The 23167-nt window shown below is 46.4% G+C and overlaps 2 protein-coding genes across 2 annotated transcripts; both read left to right on the top strand.

Annotated features, from left to right (window-relative positions):
- The first annotated feature begins 2457 nt into the window (after positions 1-2457).
- LOC148473774 (zona pellucida sperm-binding protein 3-like) lies at positions 2458-7614 on the top strand. The gene is made up of 8 exons (XM_088459535.1): positions 2458-2980; positions 3615-3733; positions 4647-4750; positions 4819-4996; positions 5071-5191; positions 6446-6537; positions 6614-6747; positions 7350-7614. Exons 1-8 carry the CDS (start codon positions 2498-2500, stop codon positions 7589-7591), a joined length of 1473 nt encoding a protein of 490 aa, XP_088315661.1. The 5' UTR covers positions 2458-2497; the 3' UTR covers positions 7592-7614.
- Positions 7615-16518: 8904 nt separating this feature from the next.
- Positions 16519-20867, top strand: LOC148473773 (zona pellucida sperm-binding protein 3-like). Its single transcript, XM_088459505.1, has 8 exons — positions 16519-17037; positions 18031-18149; positions 18786-18889; positions 18960-19137; positions 19212-19332; positions 19789-19880; positions 19955-20085; positions 20602-20867. Exons 1-8 carry the CDS (start codon positions 16561-16563, stop codon positions 20847-20849), a joined length of 1470 nt encoding a protein of 489 aa, XP_088315631.1. The 5' UTR covers positions 16519-16560; the 3' UTR covers positions 20850-20867.
- Positions 20868-23167: the final 2300 nt, after the last annotated feature.

The following is a 23167-nucleotide window of genomic DNA, read 5'->3' as shown; positions in this document are numbered from 1 at the left end:
AATTAAAATTTACCCCCCCCCCAGCTTTTGCTGCCCCCCTATGCAGTCCCTTTTATACAATGCCCCCAGTAATTGTCCCCCTATGCAGTGCCCTCAGTAGTGTTTCCCCTATGCAGTACCTCCAGTAGTAAGGCCCCTGTAGTGCCCCCAATAGTAAGGCCCCTGTAGTGCCCCCAGTAGTACTGCCCTAGTATTAAGCCCCCTGTAATGCCCCCAGTATTAAGCCCCTTGTAGTGCCCCCAGTATTGAGCCCCCTGTAGTGCCCCCAGTAATGCCCCCAGTATTAAGCCCCCTGTAGTGCCCCCAGTATTAAGCCCCATTTAGTGCCCCCAGTATTAAGCTCCCTGTAGTGCCCCCAGTATTAAGCCCCCTGTAGTGCCCCCAGTAATGCCCCCAGTATTAATCCCCCTGTAATGCCCCCAGTATTAACCCCCCTGTAGTGCCCCCAGTATTAAGCCCCCAGTATTGTTCCCCCAGTATTGTTCCCCCTGTAATGCCCCCACTATTAAGCCCCCTGCAGTGCCCCCAGTATTGTGCCCTCCCCACGCGTGAGTGCGCGCACACACATATACAAAAAACCCCCAAAAAACTTACCTTCAACTCCGCTCCTCGGAGCTATGGGAGTGACATCATGACGGGGGGGGAAAGTGGAGAGAAGGAGCGCCGATCAGCGACGCTCCTTCTCCATGCAGCTCCTCCTCAGCAGTGCCCAGGTGACAGTGGAGCCAGGTGGCAAATTTATTTATTTATTATTTATTAACAGTTTCTTATATAGCGCAGCAAATGACTCCATTGTCTCCGGGAGTTCCGACACTGACAGGGATGAGCACCAATTGTGCGCAAATGTAGTTGGGAAAGTGTAAGGGAACAGCTGGTGGCCGAATAGAGTCCCAGAAGCTTTAGTGACGGTGACAGGGGAGATGTACCAAGCCTTGGAGAGAGATAGAGTGGAGAAGATGCCCAAAACAACCGCTTATAGCTGTCATTTCATAGACTGTGCTAGATAAATGACAGAAACACATGTACCTCCCTCGTACACACCCCCTCACAGCCACCTTCTGCTAGGTCATGAGCAGCGCGGTCCCGGCCACGCCCCCACAGCGCATGATGTCATGCCAGGGGGGGCGGGCCGCCAGCAATCAGAACAAAAGTCTGCCCTGATCATCCTCATGATGTTCCTGGGGGCTGTAATGGCTGCATTCTGCCATTTGGTGCGTTCAGAGGACACTCTGATTCTGGCTGCAGGGTGACATTCCAGGCACCCTGCTTGTCTGATACAGGGGCCGTGAGTCAGTGGCAGTGCCACCCAAACAGATCTGTGTGGTGGCACTGGTTGCCCATAGCTAGTTATGGCCCTGGTCATGAGATTGGAGTACCAGGATTCATTTAATAAACTTTATGACTGGCACCGCCCCCCTCCCCCCCATCCCACTGCAAAATCTGTCAGAGGCTCTTCCCCTACTGTCTATAATATATCACGTGGTAATGTATCATGATGTTTTATTATGTTAACTATCGATAATTAGCATTCTGATTCACCGCGAGCACCGAGCAGTTCATCATTACTCCGGCGGAGAGACAGATGATCCGAAGATCAGCCGCCGTGTGAATCCTTTCCTCCCTCTTTAGTAGCAGGGAAAGTTTGCACTGCCGAGTCTTACTACGATATATTATCCAGAGGGGGAGTGACTGTGTGACCTGGGGTTCATGCACGCACCCAGAGTCATGGCGTCCAGCGGAAGGAGCAGGAAAGGGACGGATGGATCCAAAAAGATCCCTCTTCACAACCCTGGTCTCCTGCCCATAGGGAAGCACAGGGTGTGCAGGAACAAATGGCGATGGCGAATGTTTCTACAGTCAAGCTCCTAAAAAAAATGTATGAGAAACTCCCTGCTACAGTCATCTATGTCAGATGGAAGGAGTTATAGGTATCTATCTATCTATCTATCTATCTATCTATCTATCTATCTATCTATCTATCTATCTATCTATCTATCTATCTATCTATCTATCTATCTATCTAATATATCTATCTATCTATCTATCTATCTATCTATCTATCTATCTATCTATCCATCTATCTATCTCATATCTATCTCTATATCTCATATCTATCTATATATCTATCTCTATATCTCCTATCTATCTATCTATCTATCTATCTATCTATCTATCTATCTATCTGTCTGTCTGTCTGTCTGTCTGTCTGTCTGTCTGTCTGTCTGTCTGTCTGTCTGTCTATCTATCTATCTCATATTCTATCTATCTATCTATCTCATATTCTATCTATCTATCTATCTATCTATCTATCTATCTATCTATCTATCTATCTATCTAATCTATCTATAAAATCTATCCACCATATCTTTGCTGAGAAAGGTGCTCAGGTGTGAGTGATCATTATCTGCCCCAGGTGGGGGTATTAGCAGCTGATGGGAGGGGTATAAAAGGCTGATCCCTGCACTCCTGTCGTTGTGCTGTGTGTCTTGCAGGCAGAATGGGGATGTGGGTGAGGTGGAGTTGGCTGCTGGTGGTTGCGCTGGTTTATGGATCAGGATTTGCCAGTGCTGGGGAGCATGTCTTGGTTAGGCGCCAGTCAGACAGTTGGTGGAGGCATTACCAGCCCTCTGAGAGGGGCTCTCCTAGCGGGTCTCATGTGGTGGCTGCTCAGCCTGTGTCTGGTATGGGGTCTCCCAGATGGGGTGCTCAGCCTGTGTCAGGATGGGGGTCCCCTGTTAGGTATGATGGGGGGGCTGCTCAGGCTAGACAGCTGCCACCACCCCAGAGCTCTCCTATCAGAGTGCAGTGTGGTGAGGACACAATGGTGGTGACTGTAATGAGAGACCTGTATGGGAATGGGAAGCTGGTGAAGGCCTCAGATCTGAGCCTAGGACCCCAGTCCTGCAAACCTGGTTCCCAGAGCACCGATACCAGTGTGGTCTTTGAGATTGGCCTCCAGGAATGTGGGAACATAGTACAGGTTCGTGACTATGGGATTATGCCTCATGTCAGTGTACTGCATGTTGTAGGGCTGTAGTCTCTCCTGGCTGCAGCTTCTGTATTACTGTAATGGTTCTGTCTCTCGCACAATGATCAGCTGTGTATAATGCAGCTAATACAGAATAGAAGTAGGGGGTGGTTATATATGTACATATTTGGTGTCTGTACTGCACTTCTCAGGACTAACCCTGGCCTTGGTGATCCAGATTCTCAAATCTCACGAAACTGGTTCCCTTCAATGCTGCTAGTGACCTTCCCTGGTGCAGATTGGTAATGTTGCCCAACTCCAGTACTTATACAGGTCATGTTTTCAGGATTTTTCTGTGGTATATTTGGTGACTTGGCAAAATAGATACTCACCTGTGCATTATAAAGAAATCCAGAAAAGATGACCTGTTGGTGTTGAGGACTGCAGTCATGATGCACTGTCCAAGAAATAAATTGATTTCTGCATGTGAGCTGAAGGGCCCCATCTATTTACCAGACAGGAGTGACCTGGAACATAATGTAGGGTCCTTTATACACTAGTGACACTAAAAGTATTAGTCAGGGAGGATAACTGATCTGGGTGTAGTACTTGGTATCTGTTAAATGGATATTACTCATGTCCTCAGATGACTGCAGACTCTCTGATCTACATAACCAGTCTGTCCTACAACCCAAAGCCCTCCAGCAGTGTCCCCATTACCAGAACCAACTCTGCCGTGGTCCCCATCCAGTGCTTCTACCCCCGGTGAGTGTGGTTCAGAGGGAGGGTTATAGCTTATTGAGTAGGAGCTGCCACACTAGTGACTCTCAGCCTTGGTCTGTGCTCTTGTGTAACATTACAGCTTCTGTGCTACTGTCAGCCTCACATGTAGGTTTCTGATAACAGTACAAATCCCAGCCCCCATCCCCCCCCCCCCCCCCCCCGACCCATGATCCCAGTATCAGGTCTGTGCCTTGTACAGATTAGGGCACCACCAGCGTATATCCTGTATAATGTAGTGATCTCCCCCCTGCACCAGCTATTATGCTGTATTGGTGACTGACATGTCCCCTCTGAGGCAGTGACGTTGGGATCTGACACCAGACGTCTTCCACACTTCTGTGCACAAGGGGACGCTCAGATTAAGGTCTCCTTACTATACCCTGTACCAGGCTGTGTATTATGTCACTGGTGGTCATATCTGATTTATGCCTGGGTTACCTACAATGACACACAGCCCATGTACATCAGTTACTACATATAACATGGAGTTCTAAGTTGCGATGACATTCCTTAGAATGGCTGCCAGCGTTACTGTGTGGTTACAGGGGCTGTTGCTCTGATAGCCGTGCCATACTGCAGTAATATGCCTGGTGCAGCGCATGTTCCCTGCAGGCTGTATTGTGACTGTCTCCTAAGGGGCTCAGGAAGAATGGACGTCCCTTTTAAGCTAGAAGACATTCTTCCCACTAGGTATATGGACCAAATATGTTACTTGGACTTAGAACATCCTTTATGTGAAGTCTAAGATGCATACGTTACTGTACCTAGTCCATTTGCCATCATCCTAATCTTTTGGCCCTTTCATCTGTAATGAGCAATTTAATTTAAAATTATGACCATTCCTTTAACTCTAATTGAGCTAAATGTCACCCCCCCGCCCCCTTATCTTCTGCAGACATGGTAATGTGAGCAGTGAGGCCATCAAGCCAACGTGGGTTCCGTTCCATTCCACCGCATCCTCAGAAGAGAGGCTGTCCTTCTCCTTGCAGCTGATGACGGGTAAGTGAGGTGGTGGCTATGATTGTGCTGGGTCTGGTTTGGTCTCTGACCCTCTGATTACCTTACAGATGACTGGAGCGCACCCAGACCTTCCTCTGTCTTCCAGCTGGGGGACATGTTCTACATAGAGGCCTCTGTGGACACTGAGAACCACGTCCCTATGATGCTGTTTGTGGATAGATGTGTGGCCACGCTGTCTCCTGATGTCCAGTCTGACCCTCACTATGACATCATTGCCTACAATGGGTATGTTATACCAGTGACTGTCCAGCTGCTGTGGTCATGGCTTCACTTTCTGCTAAACCTGTCCTGTTCTGCAGGTGCCTGGTGGACGGTAAGCAAGAAGATTCCTCTTCCGCCTTCACATCCCCAAGGACCCAGCTAAGCCAGCTCCGGTTCATGGTTGATGCTTTCCGGTTCACTGGGACAGATGTCTCTCTGGTGAGGACTGATCCGTTCTACTGGTTACACCTTCTAGTGTGGGGGCATAATCTCCATTCTGAGAGGCAACCAAGGGTGCACAGAGTATAAACATCTAGGGGCATATTCATAACATAATATTGTTAATGAAGTTGTTACAGTATTGCCTCAAATTCTAAAGCTGTTTTCTACTGCATTTATTCTTGTGTTGGGACAGGGGGCCTGATTCAGAGCCAGATGCTATTTGCGCTCGCTCGTTCAGAAATGGGGGCCGGATATTTAAATAAAGCACTTGCTCTTTGCGGGCTGTTGATGCCTCTGTCTGAACGAGGGAACGAAACATGCACTCGCTATTTTGGAAAGACAACCCCCCCCCCCCCCCCCCCGGCCACTCGCATCATATGTCATCTCCGCTATTTATTAGATTAATCGAGTACATCGAAAGGCGTATGAACTGCTCGCTATTCTTGTGGTAGCATTTTCCTACCGCAATCATGTGAGCAGTTCAGGCTAAAAGACAACCAAGTGATGTGGTCGATGACGCTGCTTTGTTTATTATGCACACCCTTAAAATGCCTGGTTTGGCACGCCTGCGTTCGGATCTCCACTCCCCGTTTTCAAGCACCTTCCCTTGTTACCACCCACAAACGCCTCATTCTGTCACTTAAATTAGCAGGCATTCGCTATTTTGCGGGCACACTATTTCCGACCGCACTGACTGGTTGGCGCATGCGCATTACAACCCATATGCATGTGCGAATGAGCGGCTGCTTACAAGCTGCTCTGAATCAGGCTCTGAGCTTCAGAGAGCCCTGTAACCCTGTAACACTACAGAGTTGGTAGCAAAGTGGTATCTACAGCTATCGCTGTTCCGGGCCCAGCCAGCATAATGTACTGTTATTGGGCTGTGTATGTAGCAGTATAGGCTGGCAAGGATCCCTCTTCAGAGCCAAGCTGCAGAAAGCTTCATGTTCCAGAGCTGGGTACACTTCACAATTTAGAAACTTATGGGAGCTGATTTTGTGACACCCATACCCCCCCCCCCTCCCTCCCATATGTACTATAGCTTCATGGGCTAATGGCAAAATCCAGGAATCACCAGAATGTATTGTTGGGGTTTCTTGCAAAATTACTCAGCTATTGGTTACAGCAGGCAAATTGATAGCTTAGCTCCATGATCTGATCAGGGGAATATTAAGACTTTGCATCCCTAGCAGAAGCCCCGCACTCCATTCTCCCAGCTCATCCCCCTAAACTGTAACTGTCTTGTCCTAGATCTATATCACCTGTTACCTGAGAGCTGCTGCAGCCTCTCAGACCCCAGATCCATTGAACAAAGCCTGTTCCTACAGCAAAGCCTCTAGAAGGTGAGACACTGTGTAGACCCCTGAGTTGCGTTACTGGTGTAATGGGTAAGCTGGCTGACTTCTCCATTTCTCTTAGCTGGGCTGCTGTGGAGGGTGCCAATAACATCTGCCAATGCTGTGACACTGGGAACTGTGCTGCCCCTGCTGGTCAGAGCAGGAGATGGGAAGCTGTGCATGGGAGACCAAGAGGAATGGGGAAGAGAGAAGTCGGTGAGTTTCTCCGATGTGATCAGGCACTGGACTGCCATCTTACACCCTACCTTCTATTTAGGGCATATGAAAGCCTGGCAATGCCAGGTATTGGCTTGGTAAATGCCCCTTCTATAATGCAGATACTGGTGTCAATAAGGGCTTGTGACTGGACTCCATGCACATTTTTGGGGTGCTCTGTGCCCCGGATGGGAACCCGTTAGTGTTGGGGACTGCTAGTGACAGAGAAGCCGTGATGAGGCCTAGCAGATTTCCATGTATTTGCAAATGCATGCAACCAATATCTCTGAAATTCTACTACCATGTAGTGTTCATGTATTGTTGCTGGTATGATTTGGTGTGCTGAGGAACAATTGGGGGTTCAAACCCCCTCTTCTATTTCGAATTGAGTTCTAGACACGTGTGCTATAACAGTCTCCCATGTGACCATGGATCGTTAAAATGGCTTATGAGCAGCTTTACACATACACTTGCCTGGGACTATTTATAATCTACTCTATCTACCAGTAGAAGACTGGCTAAATGTCACACTTCTACTGGAAGTTCTGGTTGCTTGTACTAAAGCCTAACCTCTTTCTCCCTGTCCCCTCCCTCCCTTGCAGGTGCTCATCTAGAAGAACATGGACTGGCCACACTTGGACCTCTTCTGGTGATTGGAGCCGAGTCTAACCCAGCCCCTGGTGCAGCCCATAGCCAGGCTTCCAGAATGACAGCAGGAGCCAGGCCTCTAGAACTGTGGGTGTTGGTGGCCTTTGTCTCCGTCAGTCTGGTTGTTGTAGCTGTTGGTCTTGTGGTGGTTGGAAAATGTGCCATAAGGAGATTCTCTCACCAGGAAGCTGTATAGAAATAAAAAAAAATCTTCAAACATTTCTGCTTCCTTGTCCTCCATGTATCCTATAAACCTGATATAACATTAGTGTTGGAGTTGGTGCACCCTGGATGTATGTTCTCGCTATCTGTCAGCCTGGCCATTGTTTGTCCTAAATGACTGTCAATATGTGAACCTGAGGCCCAGTGTTTATAATCCCTGAAGGAATGTTAGTTTGCAAACTGAGTTAATTGTTAAGTTGTGGTCCTTTAACAGTGTTAACATCAGCAGCATCACTACTGTTCCTGCAGCCCCTGCGGTGGCTTGGGGTGGCACCAAGTGAGAGGGAGTTGCACTGACTGCTGTCAGTGCTGCTGTTACATACCAGGCTGCGCTGGAGTGCAGTCACTGTCAGGTGAGTGACTGGGAGCCTTGAGCTGGCCGGTGGAGCAGGGGCTGTGTTAGTCAGTGTGTGACTGTCTGAACTTAGAAGAGTGCTGCTGCCTGTCGAGGTGAGCCACTGCCTGTGGACCATCTGAAGGGGTGTGGGAGCCATTAGCTGGTTAATCACCAGCATTGAATCAGGGCTGCGCCCAGGCCTGTGTCTCGGCGGCTGCGCCCTATATATAATATACACACTGGCTTCCCCTTAGAAAGGGAAGGAACAAAACCAGGGTATATTTTTTATCGATCTTCCCTATAGTTTCTCTCTTCACTAAATAATCAATACAGTACTGTGTTGATTATTTAGTGAAGAGAACCGATTCCCTGGTTTTATAATAACTTCCTTCGGGCATGCCAGGTGACATTGTGATTTGTACTACATGTGTGCTAAGGTGGGTTCAGTGCACAGATATATCTGCAGATCATTTATACACTGAACAACAATTATCTGGTTCTGGACAATGGGGACTTGTTCTGTCCCCATCACCGTGGTCTCTGCTACATGTGTATGGGCAACCGGGAGACCGCCCGTACACACTGCCCGATGCCAGTACTGATTTGCATTACAAATCCTTTTAGGAAGGGATTACAGTATTGGATTGTGTAGTGAAAAGAGAACCTATACTTTTTTGTTTTAATAGGTATATTTTAGATGCTGCTGGTCTGTATATACAGTATTATGCTTCAGATTGTTCTATTTTCCTAGCACAGTCTGATGCTTACTATGAAATACAGGGCCTGGATCACTATTGAGATCGCAGCTCTGTAATTGCACATAGGGTAGCTGTGAATACCATTTGGGGGGGGTGCCAGAAACTTTTATTTTTTTTGGCAGGGGGAGCAAAACTTGGTAACGCCACTGGTTAACATGACTGCCAATGGTTTCACTGATGCAATCTGCTACACCAGATTATATCCATGGAATGCATAACTCCATGCAACACTGCAAACCTAATACTGGGAGGCAGAAAGTGGCTGTTGGTTCTGTATTAAATACAATCACTCTGCTCTGCTCCAGGATAGGTTTCGTTAATAAGCAGGGAACCCTCTTACGGAAAATTACTAAAAGTTGCTAATCTAGTGTCGGCATATTTAATTGTTTACAATTCGGCACAGAGTAGTAAAACAAGATAAGATGCAGATCTACTTATTTGGCTGAAAATCAAAACATAACTTTAGTTCCGAACCGGGCGGAAGACCCAAACCAGAACAAGGCAAAAGTAATCTTCAAGGCATTGGATCTTGAGTCTTGGATTGTAGTACATAAGAGCAACCCCCACCCTCCTGATTGGGCACGATTTCTCACCTAGGAGTAGGGGGAGGGGTTATGGATCTGTGGGCTGAAGGCTTCCCCTTTTTTTTTTTTCTTTTTTTTTTTTTATAGCAAATTTTAGAATGCAATTGGGGTGTCATTGGCATTATATTAGGAGTAGTAGTTAGCTTTAGGAGTTTAATGGATCTGGAGGCAGGAGTAGGTGTGATTGCAGGTATCGTCACTGCAGTGTGTAGTGACATGCCTAGTTACAAATGGAAAGACCGGGGGGGAAAAAAAAATAAAAAAATATATATGTTGCTTTTTAAAAAAATAAATAAAAGTGTGGTCTCCAAATTGAACTGACCAGTTGCTAGAAGAGCAGAAAGAGCAACCTTGTACTAGTGCAGCGGCTACTGTCAGTCATGATGGTGCTTCAATATTTACTAAAGGTGGTCAAGGGAAAAGGTTTAAATAAGGGCACCTGAAATCAACATTATTTCACAATGTTAGAGAAAAAATCCCCCTCAAACAAGTAAATATACTGCTAAAAAATGGCCTTAATCTTTTTTTATTTTTTTAATTCCTATTTATTTACAGGCAAACTTACATGGATCAAACTGATCTGTGCATGGGTCTGCCAAACTCCCAGATCTCAGGCAGGTGAATTGATTTCACAAATTTTTACACAAGTTTAGAAACGCTCATCTTGTAAATTTCCGAATCCTATCTTCACTAGTGAGAAGGTACTTGAATTTAGCCAATGGTGAATTGGAGAGTTTGCTAACACTCCAGTATTTTCCCCGTAGCAAAGGAGATCTCTCTCCCGAGTTTTATATTGGGCATTTTTCTCCACTTGCAAATCTACAAAACTCTCCAGAAAATGCTAACTCGAATCTTAGTAAATTTACACTTGGTCAATAATTTGAAACTACTGTGAAACAATCCTTTGCAAGAGTAAGTATGAAAGCTGCCATCCAGTTACACAGCGGATAACTGAAGCCAGGATGCATATGCTAGTTTTAGATCTGTATTCAATAGCCGACATTAATGCATCTGGTTTTATACAGTTGAGGTCCTGTGTCCCCACTACCAAATTCCGTCTCCATTTCATTTTACCAGAACGATTTCTCGCCTATACCGGGACATTCATTAAATGCCATTGTGCCTAGTATCCACTTATCTACAGATATGTGGACAAGCGGTACTGGTCAAATGAAAGATTACATGACTGTGACAGTACAACGCCGGCTAATTCACAGGCTGGCTACGCTACCGGCATCACTAAGAGACATACAGGTGTCCACCGGTTGGAAAACATCAGGAATGTCATAGCGAAATGGCTTACCCCACTAAAGACCCTCCTCAGTTTGTCATTTCCAATAACACAAGTAACGTCATACAAGCATTACACCTGGGTGAATTTGAACACGTACCATGTGTTGTACATCTAATAAACTTGGTGGTTTACATTTATTTATTTTTATATATAAATGACAGGTGCGTGCAGGTGATGCTGGCTGTAGCCTATAACATTTTTGGACATTTTCAGCAACTCCATGTAAAAGATTGCAGCAGCTGCAAGAACAGTTCAATTTGCCATTCCACCGACTGAAGCAAGAGCTAGTAACCAGGGGGAATCCTACCTGTTTTATGTTTCAGTGACTGGAGGTCACTACATAAGGGTGGGTGAGAGAGCCCAAGTACAATCCCATTGTACACCACTTTTCATTGTGGGCTTTGCCACAACTGGGTGAGTTTGACAGGCACTGTACTGTATATTGTTACACTTTTGTTCATGTTCTTTTGTGTATTGCAATGCCATCCATCACCATCTTCTCATCTAGATGATTACAGCCCTTTTCCTGCAGATTATTCAACAGATACAGATTAGTATCATCAAATGATATAATCATATAATCAGGGCTGTTTCTAGGGGCTGGGGCTTCCAACGTGAACAGTCAAAATGCGGCCCCCTTCCTCAAACAAGTACAAAATTATGAGAATGTGTGCGTGCGCCCTGGAGAGGGGGCGTGACCTCACTGTAAGGGGTGTGGTCTCAAATGAAAAGACTACCTTATGAATAAATGACGTTAACATAACCATAGGATTAGGGACGGCAAAACCAACTGCTGTTGCCTGTTCTAAGGCACACCATCAGCCCCCCACCAAGAAAAAAGCACATTGCTCCCCACATAAAAAAGAACATTACCCCTCCCCCAGAGAAAAAAAGCACATTGCTCCCCCACAGGAAAAAAAAGGAACATTACCCCCCCCACACACACATTGCTCCCTCAAAGAATGAAGCACATTGCTCCCCGACAAAAATAAAATAAAACTAGACTTCCCTGCTGCCTGTTTATAGTCTGCTGAGCTCTCCCTCATTGGCTGGACGCTGGGGCTGAGCAGAGTTGCAACCTGCTGGCGGGCATGTGGGTGGATGGACGGATGAGAGGGTGGGCGGGCAGGCTTCAGGAGTGAAGGAGCCATGTGCCCGGCCGCTGGTGGCATCTCTACCAGAGTTCCAGACTGTCTCCCACTCTGCAGGAATGGCACCCGGATCCGCTGCTCAACGTGACGTTGTGATGTCACAAAGCAGCCGTCTCATACGAGGGGCGGGCTGACCAGACAGGGATGGGGGAGGGGTGACTGCTGCGGCAGTGTGTAAGACAGGGGCAGCTAGCTGACATTTGGATGCGGAGCACCTCGTGTACCGCCGCCTACCCCTAGAAACGACCCTGCATATAATTACATAGCTGGGATACCCGGCAATGCCTGGGTTGAAGACTGAACCCTGGAGTACACCTTCAGCCTTTACTTCAGTGACAAAAGCAGGATTTTGAAAAGGGGGGTTTCCAAATCCATGGTTACCGAACCAATGAAAAAACATCTAGCTACAAATAAATATATATTATTATTATTATCATTTATTTATATGGCACCACAAGTGTTCCGCAGCGCCTTACACAGTACATAGAACTAATAAGTAACCAGTGACTTACAGTACAATACAAAGCAGGACACGGACATGTATAATAAACATTGCTATATTACCAACCTTAACATCCACATAAGCAGCCGAGTGTTAGTTGCCCTAGTGGGTAGTAAGTGATAAATTCAATTACAGTAGGGAGAAGCACAAGAGGGTAGAGGGCCCTGCTGGAAAGAGCTTACATTCTTTAAGGGGGGGGCAGACACACAGGAGTGACACAGATGTGGTAGGCGGGGAGGAAGGAAGATGTAGCAGCAAGTTAGGATGAGAGCTGGAAGGCTATAATGAAGTAGTGGGTCTTAAAAGCTTGTTTGATTGCAGAGAGGTGCAGAGTCTGACGGGGAGAGGGAGAGAGTTCCAAAGGTGGGAAGCAGTGATGGCAAAATCTTGGATATATATATATATATATTTAAAGAACCCTCTCCCCCCATTAGTGCCCATTATACAGTGCCCCCAATAGTGGTCCCCCTATGCAGTGACCCTTATACAGTGTCCCCCCTATACAGTGCTCCCAGTAGTGCCTCTTACGCAGTTGTGACACCCATATTCGGTGTCCAATGATTCGGGTAGGTTCAATCAATCACAACAGCTGTGCTTCCTTCCATGGCAGAGAGGTGAAGATAACCTGACTCCAGGCCTAATAACCAAATGAACTTTCTTTATTTAACTAGCCGTTGTTAGAGAAGGTAGCAATTTAGACCATAAGGTACAATTGTTCAGGTGTGAATATATATACATACTAAGATTTCAATAAACATAAATTGTGTGTATGATTCCAGAAACAAACTCACAACTAAGAGTACTACTGTATATGCTTTTCAACAATATGAATCCTGGCTAAAACTATACCCTAAATCTTATACTGCAGTATAAAGTCCCAAATCTCAAATATCCCCAGAGTTTTACTTATGTTGCAACATTGACAGTGCACATAGAGTTTATCTATTAGTAACGTAGTTGCCAGCTCCAGCTGGTTAATTTGGCTGATACATACTGTAGGTATACGTTAGGGAAGCCGGCGGACGCAATCTAAATCATTTTACTGATGCGGAAAGACCGACGCCCGACATCCCGAAGGAAGGGATGCTGGGCGCGGACAGCCGTACGGGGTGGAGAGGGTTAGGTTTAGTGCTCCCAGGGGGGGGGGGACTTATGGTTTTGCACCCCCCCGGGAGGTTAGGGTTAGGCACCCCCGGGGGGAGAGGTTAGGGCTAGGCACTTAGGTTTAGGCGGTGGGGAAGGGGGGGTCAGGTTTAGGCACTTAGAGGGGGGATTAGGGTTTTGGCACAGGGGGGAGGTTAGGGTTAGGGTTTGGGGGTAGAATTAGGTTAGTTTATACTTACCTTTAGGATGATCGGGATTTCCTCCTCTGTCGGCCATGCGGCCGGCGGTAAATCATACTGAATGCATACTGTATGTGGTAATAGTTATGAAGGCTACTTGTTTGATGTTGCTATATTGTTGCTTTCTTCAGGCACTGAGTAGATTAGTCTATGAGAGTTTAGTCATATTAATTTATTCTGTAAAGTCTGTGGTTAGAGGAATACAGTTACTGGAAGATGCTTTTATAACATACTGGTTATAGTAGAAGCACTTGGGCATTGTACTTCTAAACGCACTGAGTACCCGCTATCTGCATTATGTCCGGGTTGGGTATTTAGATCTGCAGACTGTATTGGTGCGTATCCACTAGGCACTAAATAGGCCGATTGAATGATAACGACATCGTTACCGTTCAATCGATTGTTAATCGCCCGCAAATCATCAGCAAATCGGGCATTTAAAAGTAAAAAACGACCAGCGATGCCTGTGCCCTCTGGTCGTTTCTGACATTATCATCACGTCAGGTTCAGCGTGTACGTGGATGATGGATGTGCCTACACTGAACGACTGAACGCTCACTGTAGGCACATCATAGACATACAATGTGGTAATCGTGCTGTCGTTTCTATGTCTGTTAGTGGATACGCACCTTTAGTTCTGTCTCTTTCTGATCACCCTTTCCTGACTCAGAGGTGCCTGTGGAGGTTGCCGGTTCGGCACTGTGCCTTTTATGGCTTTCTCTATAAACTTTGCCTGGATAGTGAGGAACTGTGAGTGTGACAGGTGCTGGATGATGTGGTGGCCACAACCTGATGCCCCATATACCTGCTCTCCCCACAGGTTCACAGGGACTCTCCCAGCTCTGGTCTCCAATGCATCAGGTTCCTCCTCCGGCTCTAACCAGCTTAGGGGAACCGCACCTCCACGTCCTGCCTCCTTCACTGTCAGCCATGGAGGGGGACTGGCCTAAAATTTGTGTATCAGCCCCTGCCATCCTCAATCTGCCCCCTTACAGCACAGCACCAGCTCATTATTATTATTACATTTTATTTATAGGGCGCCACAAGTGGTCCGCAGCGCCGTACATACAGTAAAGCAAGCCTGGCCAACCTGTGACTCTCCAGCTGTTGTGAAACTACAAGTCCCAGCATGCCTTGCCAGAGTTTTAGCATTCCCTAATAGCAAAACTGTGGCAAGGAATGCTGGGACTTGTAGTTTCACAACAACTGGAGAGCCACAGGTTGGCCAGGCCTGCAGTAAAGGGTACACAGAACATTACATTACAATACAGTAACCAAATTATAAACAGGACACAAGTAACAATTAGCAACACAATTCTCCATACACAGTACAGCTGGGAAGGTGAAGGCTGTCATAGAAGTTCTAGAGAAGAAGGCTGTGAGACAGGGGGGAGGAGGACCCTGTTCCTAGGAGCTTACAATCTATGGCAGTTACCTCAGCTCTGCCCTGACCAGCAGACATTTCCACAAACTGCTTCGTGTCTGACCACCTGGCACTGCTCATGTGACATCCTCCCAACCTCTTGTGCAGCTGCAGAGGCTGCTGGGAGTTGTGGGCTGCCTGTCTAATGATATAGCACAATGCATAGTGTCAAACATAATACCTTGCATAGCGGGATATTACATAGTACCCCCATTAGTGGTCCCCCCATGCAGTGCCCCTTATCGGTGCCCCCAGTAGCGGTCCACCCTATGCAGTGCTCCCAGTAGTGGCCCCCCTATGTAGTGCCCCTTATACAGTGCCCCCAGTAGTGCCGCTTATACAGTTCGCTAAGCAGTGATCCACCCTATACAGTGCCCCTTACATATATAACACAAGACACACACAATATACTTACCTGAATCCCCGCTCCTGTGCCCACAACCGTCCACTTTTCTGTCCTCCCACTCGGCACTATGGGAAAGACGTCATGTGGGAGCCGGAAGACGGAGCCCATGAGTGAGCACCAGCCCGGCACCCTCCGTGGATGCAGCAGCCAATGAGAGTCTGAGTACGAGTGTACAGTAGTACCGGGCGCCGGAGGTGGTGTGTTTGTTACTGTGTAGTGCGGAGCGCAGTTATTGCAGAGTACTAGGACCCTTTCAATAAACTTTATAACTGGCACCGCCCCCCTCCCCATCCCATTGCAAAACCTGTCAGAGGCACTTCCCCTACTGTCTATAATATATCATGTGGTAATGTATCTTGATGTAGCATTCTCATTCCCCATGAGCACCGAGCAATTCATCATTACTCCGGCGGAGAGACAGATGATATGAAGATCAGCCTCCGCTATCTATGTATCATCATAATTTAGTTTTATTTATTTATTAACAGTTTCTTATATCTAGTCTCCAATTCTTAAAGCGTTCCCTGAAAACTCGCCTCTCTAGACAAGCTTATCAGGTTCCAGAACTGCCCACATAACCTTCATAGCTTCCATGTCTAATTACATCCCCTCTCACAGTCCACACATAACCTCACACATTGTCTTTCTCTCACATCCTCCTGACATTTGGCCGACATTCCTGTGTGACTGGATTATATAGCCCACCAAGAAACTCTGCATTCTGGCCGGACCAAACTGCAAAATATAGCACCTATCCTTGTGTATCAATGCCTATTTCCCTATAGATTGGGCCTTCCTACCTATATATCTGTCTGTTATTACCCAGTTTTGTTCTATTAATGATTCCAATTGTAAAGCGTAACGGAATATGCTTCGCTATATAAGAAACTGTTAATAAATAAATAATAAAATAAATATAGCGCAGCATATTCCGCTGCACTTTACGATTTGATACAACATTAATAGAACAAGACTGGGTTGTAAGAGACAGACATAAAGGTAAGAGGGCCCTGCTCACAAGCTTACAATCAAGGTGAGTGTGAGATCATTACCTGCCCCAGGTGGGGGTATTAGCAGCTGATGGGAGGGGTATAAAGAGCTGTTCCCTGCGCTCCTGTCCTTGTGCTGTGTGTCCTGCAGGCAGAATGGGGATGTGGGTGAGGTGGAGTTGGCTGCTGGTGGTTGCGCTGGTTTATGGATCAGGATTTGCCAGTGCTGGGGAGCATGTCTTGGTTAGGCGCCAGTCAGATAGTTGGTGGAGGCATTACCAGCCCTCTGTGGGGGGATCTCCTAGAGGCTCTCATGTGGGGGCTGCTCAGCCTGTGTCTGGCCTGCAGTCTCCTAGATGGGGTGCTCAGCCTGTGTCAGGATGGGGGTCCCCTGTTAGGTATGATGGGTTAGCTGCTCAGTCTAGACAGCTGGCACCACCCCAGAGCTCTCCTATCAGGGTACAGTGTGGTGAGGACACAATGGTGGTGACTGTGATGAGAGACCTGAATGGGAAACTGGTGAAGGCCTCAGATCTGAGCCTAGGACCCCAGTCCTGCAAACCTGGTTCCCAGAGCACTGATACCAGTGTGGTCTTTGAGATTGGCCTCCAGGAGTGTGGGAACATAGTACAGGTAAGTGGCTATTGGATTATGCCTCATGTCAGTGTACTGCATGTTGTAGGGCTGTAGTCTCTCCTGGCTGCAGCTTCTGTATTACTGAAATTGTCGCTGCCTCACACACCATGAGCAGCTGTGTATAATACAGAAGTATGGGATGATGTATGTACATATTTGGTGTCTATTTGCTGTATATACTGCACTACCTAGAAATAGGGACTATCCCTAGTTCCAAAGCTGACACTAATTGGTATACCTGATCACTTAATAAGCTAATAAACAGCAGCTGTGTCCATAATTAGTGTAATGTATATAACACGCTGCCATGCAATGTGACCTGCTAATGTACCAGTTAACCAGCATGTAAAGATCTCCTGTAACATTATGTATGAGCGAACGTCCTAACCTGTATTGCTGTCCATAGTGCTCTACACTATAAACCACCATTACATGCTCTGACTGCAGCGTGAATAGGTGTTCAAATATATTTAAATAGCACTTTCTGTATGCAGGGACGACTCCTGCTCCACAGCTGGGTAACCCTGACCTTGGTGATCCAGGTTCTCAAACCCTCACAGAACTGATTCCCTTCAGTGCTACTAGTGACATTCCCTGGTGCAGGCTGGTAATGTTACCCAACTCCAGTCCTCCTACAGGTCATGTTTTCAGGATTTCTGTCTGTGGAAACAGGAGGGATAATTGGTGACTCAGCAAAATGGATACTTGTCTATGCATTGTAAAGAAATCCAGAAAACATGATCTGTTTGTTTGTACTTGACGACTGGAGTGGTGATGCACTGTCCAAGAAATAAATTATGATTTCTGCATCTAAGCTGAAAGCCCCCACTTGCAGTATTTATTATGCAGGAGTGACCTGGAACATAATGTAGATATATACACACATTACAGTGACACAACTTGTATTATCAGTCAGGGAGGATAACTGATCTGCATGTAGTACTTGGTGTCTGTGTAATAAATGGATAATATTACTCTTCATGTCCTCAGATGACTGCAGACTTTCTGATCTACATAACCAGTCTGTCCTACAACCCAAAGCCCTCCAGCAGTGTCCCCATTACCAGGACTAACTCTGCCGTGGTCCCCATCCAGTGCTTCTACCCCCGGTGAGTGTGGGTCAGAGGGAGGGTTATAGCTTATTGAGTGGGAGCTGCCACACTAGTGACTCTCAGCCTTGGTCTCTGCTCCTGTGCAACATTACAGGCTCTGCCTTTTTGTGTCCCCCACCCACCCAATGATTCCTCTGACCCCAGTATCGGGTCTGTGCTTCCTACAGATTAGGACACCACCAGCCTATATCCTGTATAATGTAGTGATCTCCCCCCTGCACCAGTTATTATGCTGTATTGGTGACTGACGTGTTCCCCTCTGAGGCAGTGACATTGGGATCTGACTCCAGATGACTTCCATACTTCTGTGCACAAGGAGACTCTCAGATTAAGGCCTCCTTACTATACCCTGTACCAGGCTGTGTATTATGTCACTGGTGGTCATATCTGGGTTATTGTAGGTAACCCAGGTCTGAATCAAAGCCCATGTATATCAGTTATGTTTCATGACTCAGTAAAGAATGGGATGGAAACTCAGAATTCTGTGTCGCGTTACTATACCTAGTCCATTCGCTATTGTCATACTTTTTTGGATTTTCATGTTTAATGAGAAATTAATTTAAAATTGTGACCATTCCTTTGAAGTTAAATGTGACACCCCCCCCCCCCCCCCACCCAATCATTTTTGTGCAGACATGGTAATGTGAGCAGTGAGGCCATCAAGCCAACATGGGTTCCGTTCCATTCCACTGCGTCCTCAGAAGAGAGGCTGTCCTTCTCCTTGCAGCTGATGACTGGTAAGTGAGGTGGTGGCTATGTGATGGTGCTGGGTCTGGTTTGGTCTCTAACCATCTGATTACCTTACAGATGACTGGAGCGCTCCCAGACCTTCCTCTGTCTTCCAGCTGGGGGACATGTTCTACATAGAGGCCTCTGTGGACACTCAGAACCACGTCCCTATGATGCTGTTTGTGGATAGATGTGTGGCCACGCTGTCTCCTGATGTCCAGTCTGACCCTCACTATGACATCATTGCCTACAATGGGTATGTTATACCAGTGACTGTCTAGCTGCTGTGGTCATGGCTCCACTTTCTGCTAAACCTGTCCTGTTGTGCAGGTGTCTGGTGGACGGTAAGCAAGAAGATTCCTCTTCCGCCTTCACATCCCCAAGGACCCAGCTAAGCCGGCTCCGGTTCATGGTTGATGCTTTCCGGTTCACTGGGACAGATGTCTCTCTGGTAAGGACTGGTCCATTCTCCTGGTTAAACCTTCTAGTGTGGGGGCATGATGCCAATTCTGAGGCAACTAAGGGTGTACAGAGTATAAACATCTAGGGGCATATTCATTGCATACCACATTTTACAATTTTAAGCAATACTATCAAAACTTTAAGCAATTCTCTTGCATCTATCGATCTTCATGCATTGGGACTTGGCTTCAGAGAAAGCCCTGTCCTGGTGAAAAGCTAAAGGCAAAATGGTAACTACTGCTATGACTGCTTCTGGTTACTATGGACCCATTGGGCTGTTCATGCAATAGAATGGGTAACGAAGGATCCTTCCATTTAAAAAAAAAAATAGACTACTGCAGCACTTAATGGTTTTTATTTTAAGCTACTGTGGCAATGCAGTCCTAGCAGAAGCCCTGCACTCCTGTGTCCCTCCCCCTAAAAACTAAATGTTGTCTTGTCCTAGATCTATATCACCTGTTACCTGAGAGCTGCTGCAGCCTCTCAGACCCCGGATCCATTGAACAAAGCCTGTTCCTACAACAAAGCCTCTAGAAGGTGAGACACTGTAGTGCCCTGAGTTACGTTACTGGTGTAATGGGTAAGATGGCTGACTTCTCCTTTTCTCTTAGCTGGGCTGCTGTGGAGGGCGCCAATAATGTCTGCCAATGCTGTGACACTGGGAACTGTGCTGCCCCTGCTGGTCAGAGCAGATGGGGCGTTGTGCAAGGAAGACCAAGAGGAATGGGGAAGAGAGATGTTGGTGAGTTCCTCAGATGTTACCAGGCACTGCACTGCCATCTTACACCCTACCTTCTATTTGGGGCATATGAAAGCCTGGCAATACCAGGTCTTGGCTTGGTAAATGCCACCTTCTATAATGCAGACACTGGTGTCAATAAGGGCTTGTGACTTGTCTTCACACACCTACCTTGTTCCTCAGTCTTTATAGTCGATATTTATGGGAGGCTTCACCTCATTGCACCTGGTTGGGGGTTTCTTCCAAATCTGTGTGAGCTGTGACTGAAAGCCTGTTACACTCACTACATGTAATAGCAGTTGTCACCTGCCTTGGTTCTGAAATAACAAAGTCCCCCACATGACCATGGATCTTGGTAATGGCTTATGGGGATCTTCACACATACAGTAGATGGTGAATGATCCAAGAAAATGTATTCACTTTACCAGTGCCTTACACCTCATTTATAACACCGGATAAATGTCATTTTGTCTGGAAGTTCTGGCTGCTTGTATTAAAGCCTAACCTCTCCCCCTGCAGGTGCTCATCCAGAGGAACATGGACTGGCCACACTCGGGCCTCTTCTGGTGATTGGAGCAGAGTCTAACCCAGCCCCTGATGCAGCCCTTAGCCAGGCATCCAGAACGACAGCAGGATCCAGGCCTCTAGAACTGTGGGTGTTGGTGGCCATTGTCTCCGTCAGTCTGGCTGTTGTAGCTGTTGGTCTAGTGGTGGTTGGAAAATGTGTCATAAGGAGATTCTCTCACCAAGAAGCTGTAAAGAAATAAAAAAATCTTCAGGATCTATTTCTGCATCTTTGTCCTCATGTATCCTATAAACCTGGTATAACATGTTATGGGCCTTTGCGACTGACAAGGACCTCTTTACAGTGGATCTTTCTATAGCTCCCCTGCCTGTTTATGTAATGCATTCTGAGAACCATGGCTTTTGCTGTCCCTTGTCACAATGACACTTGGGATCCCAGCTGTAAAAGGTCTGGGCCACAAGCTCAGGCTGAAGGGGTTAAACAAATGCATGAACGTCCTTGTGTACAGTATGTTCTTAGTCTAACTGTTGGCTCAGCAGGTGTTGGAGTCAGACAAATGGTGTACCCTGGGTATATGTTGTCACCTTTCAGCCTGCCCATTGTTTGTCCTAAACAACTGTCAACTTGAGAACTGACTTCCAGTCTTCATAATCCCTGAAGAAATGTTGGTCCACAAATTGGGTTAATTGGTCAGTTGTGTTCCTTAAGCAGTTGTACCCAATGGGTGTCATGTTAATAATACTGACACCAATTCTGCTACACCATACTATAACTATCAAATGCATAACCTTGTGTAACACTTCAAACATAATTCTGGGAGGCAGGAAGTGGCCGTTGGTTTTAGTATTAAATACAATTCCCTGTACCATGCTCCAGGATAGGTTTCATTCTTAATTTTCCGTAAGAGGGTTCCCTGCTTTGTGCGATTTGGCACAATTTCACACATGGGAGGGTGTAGAACTGTGGGCTGGAGGATTTATATACTTTTTTTTTTTTTACTTATATTTTTTTGGGGTGCAATTAGCATTAGTTTAGGCTGAGTTTAATAGATCTGGAGACAGGGGTAGGTGTCTGGGAAGTGTGACTGAAGGAATTATTGTCAGTGCATGTCACTTCAGTGTGTGCTACAAACAGGTTAGAAACTGTCTTGTGTTGAATATTTTGCTTCAGTGAACCTGCACTCGCATGCCTATTCCTCAAAGTGCATGCAGACACTTGACAGTGTATATTTTACTTAAATTATACAAAGCTGTTACTGTAATAACATTTTGCATAGGTTTACCCTTCCAGTGTAAAACAATTAAGAGTATATAAATATTATTGGCTGGTGTACAAAATAAAACCACCAAGAGCAGAATTGCCAACCCTGTACTAGTGCTGTGGCTGCTGTCAGTCATGATAGTACATTTACTGAAGGTGGTCAAGGGGAAAGAAGGTTTTAAAGAAGGGCACCTGTAATCTAAACTTCACAAAATTGAAGAAAAATCCCCTCTAACAACTGAAAACTGCTTAATTTTAAATTGCCAGTATCCTTGCCACTGCATGTGGTGTATGGCAAAGGCTCAGACCATTGCTTTCTTTGAGTGGGGGTCCTGCTACAGCTCTTTTGTGCACTAGAATGCTTATTTCTGACACTGGGGCCAACAGTCGGGCATCTTCTATAACCTCACATGTACCATCTTCCTGAGTCTAGAGGTGTTGCCCTTTTTAACAGGCCAAATCAGTGCACAAAAAAAGGCTGAACAACTTGTTTACACATCACGCATTCCTGAGGAGAGTAAGGGTGTCCAAAAGTGCTATGTGTAAGTGACATTTCTGAGATTGTAATTGTGCATTTCTGCAAATGTGAGGCTGAGTAGCTGTGAAAGTACAGATGGTGTCATAGAAATTGAGGATGCTACTGTGGAAGCACAACAGGATAAGGAGGATATTTGTATCTGATGCTACTGAGGATGATTAATGTATTGGACATGAAGCTGATAAAATTCAGGAGGAGGATGTTTGTATCAAAGGAAGGCTGGGTATACATCAACTGATATATCTGGACCATATAGTGTCCATATTGCTTAGTATATACCGTCAATTGAGTTTACGAGCATTCTTGTCCAATCTGGTGTGCTGCCTATGAGATGGGATGACAGAGCTGATGACCACAAGCAGGATGGAAAGGTATATTGTGCGGTCTTACACACTAACCAATCCAGATGTATCATCCTGTTGGCTGAGATGCATGGTGTTCTGGTGTGTGCCTGGCTTTAGTCAGTCACCAGTGGCAGCAGTTCTTGCCTTTTGATAAGGCCATTGTTACAGGGGCATATTTATAATGCAGTGTGGGCCCCCCTGGACCTAACACCCATATTATACTTACCTCTCTGGAGTCCCACATTGGTGCCGGTGTCAGCACTTTAAAAAAAAAAAACGCACACTGCTGGAAAATGACCCCCATGGCCATTTTCCCGTCGTATGTGCAGTACAGGGAAAATGGCTGCCATGGCCTTTTTCCCGGTGACCTGCACATGTGCTATAGACTCTGGGCACACTCTAGTGCCCATGTCTATG

Source organism: Taudactylus pleione, unplaced genomic scaffold (genome assembly GCF_031769625.1).
Source record: "Taudactylus pleione unplaced genomic scaffold, aTauple2 ptg000913l, whole genome shotgun sequence".
In the NCBI taxonomy this organism is placed as follows: domain Eukaryota; kingdom Metazoa; phylum Chordata; class Amphibia; order Anura; family Myobatrachidae; genus Taudactylus; species Taudactylus pleione.
The sequence above is the reverse complement of the archived record's forward strand: the minus strand, read 5'-3'. Positions and strand labels throughout refer to the sequence as shown.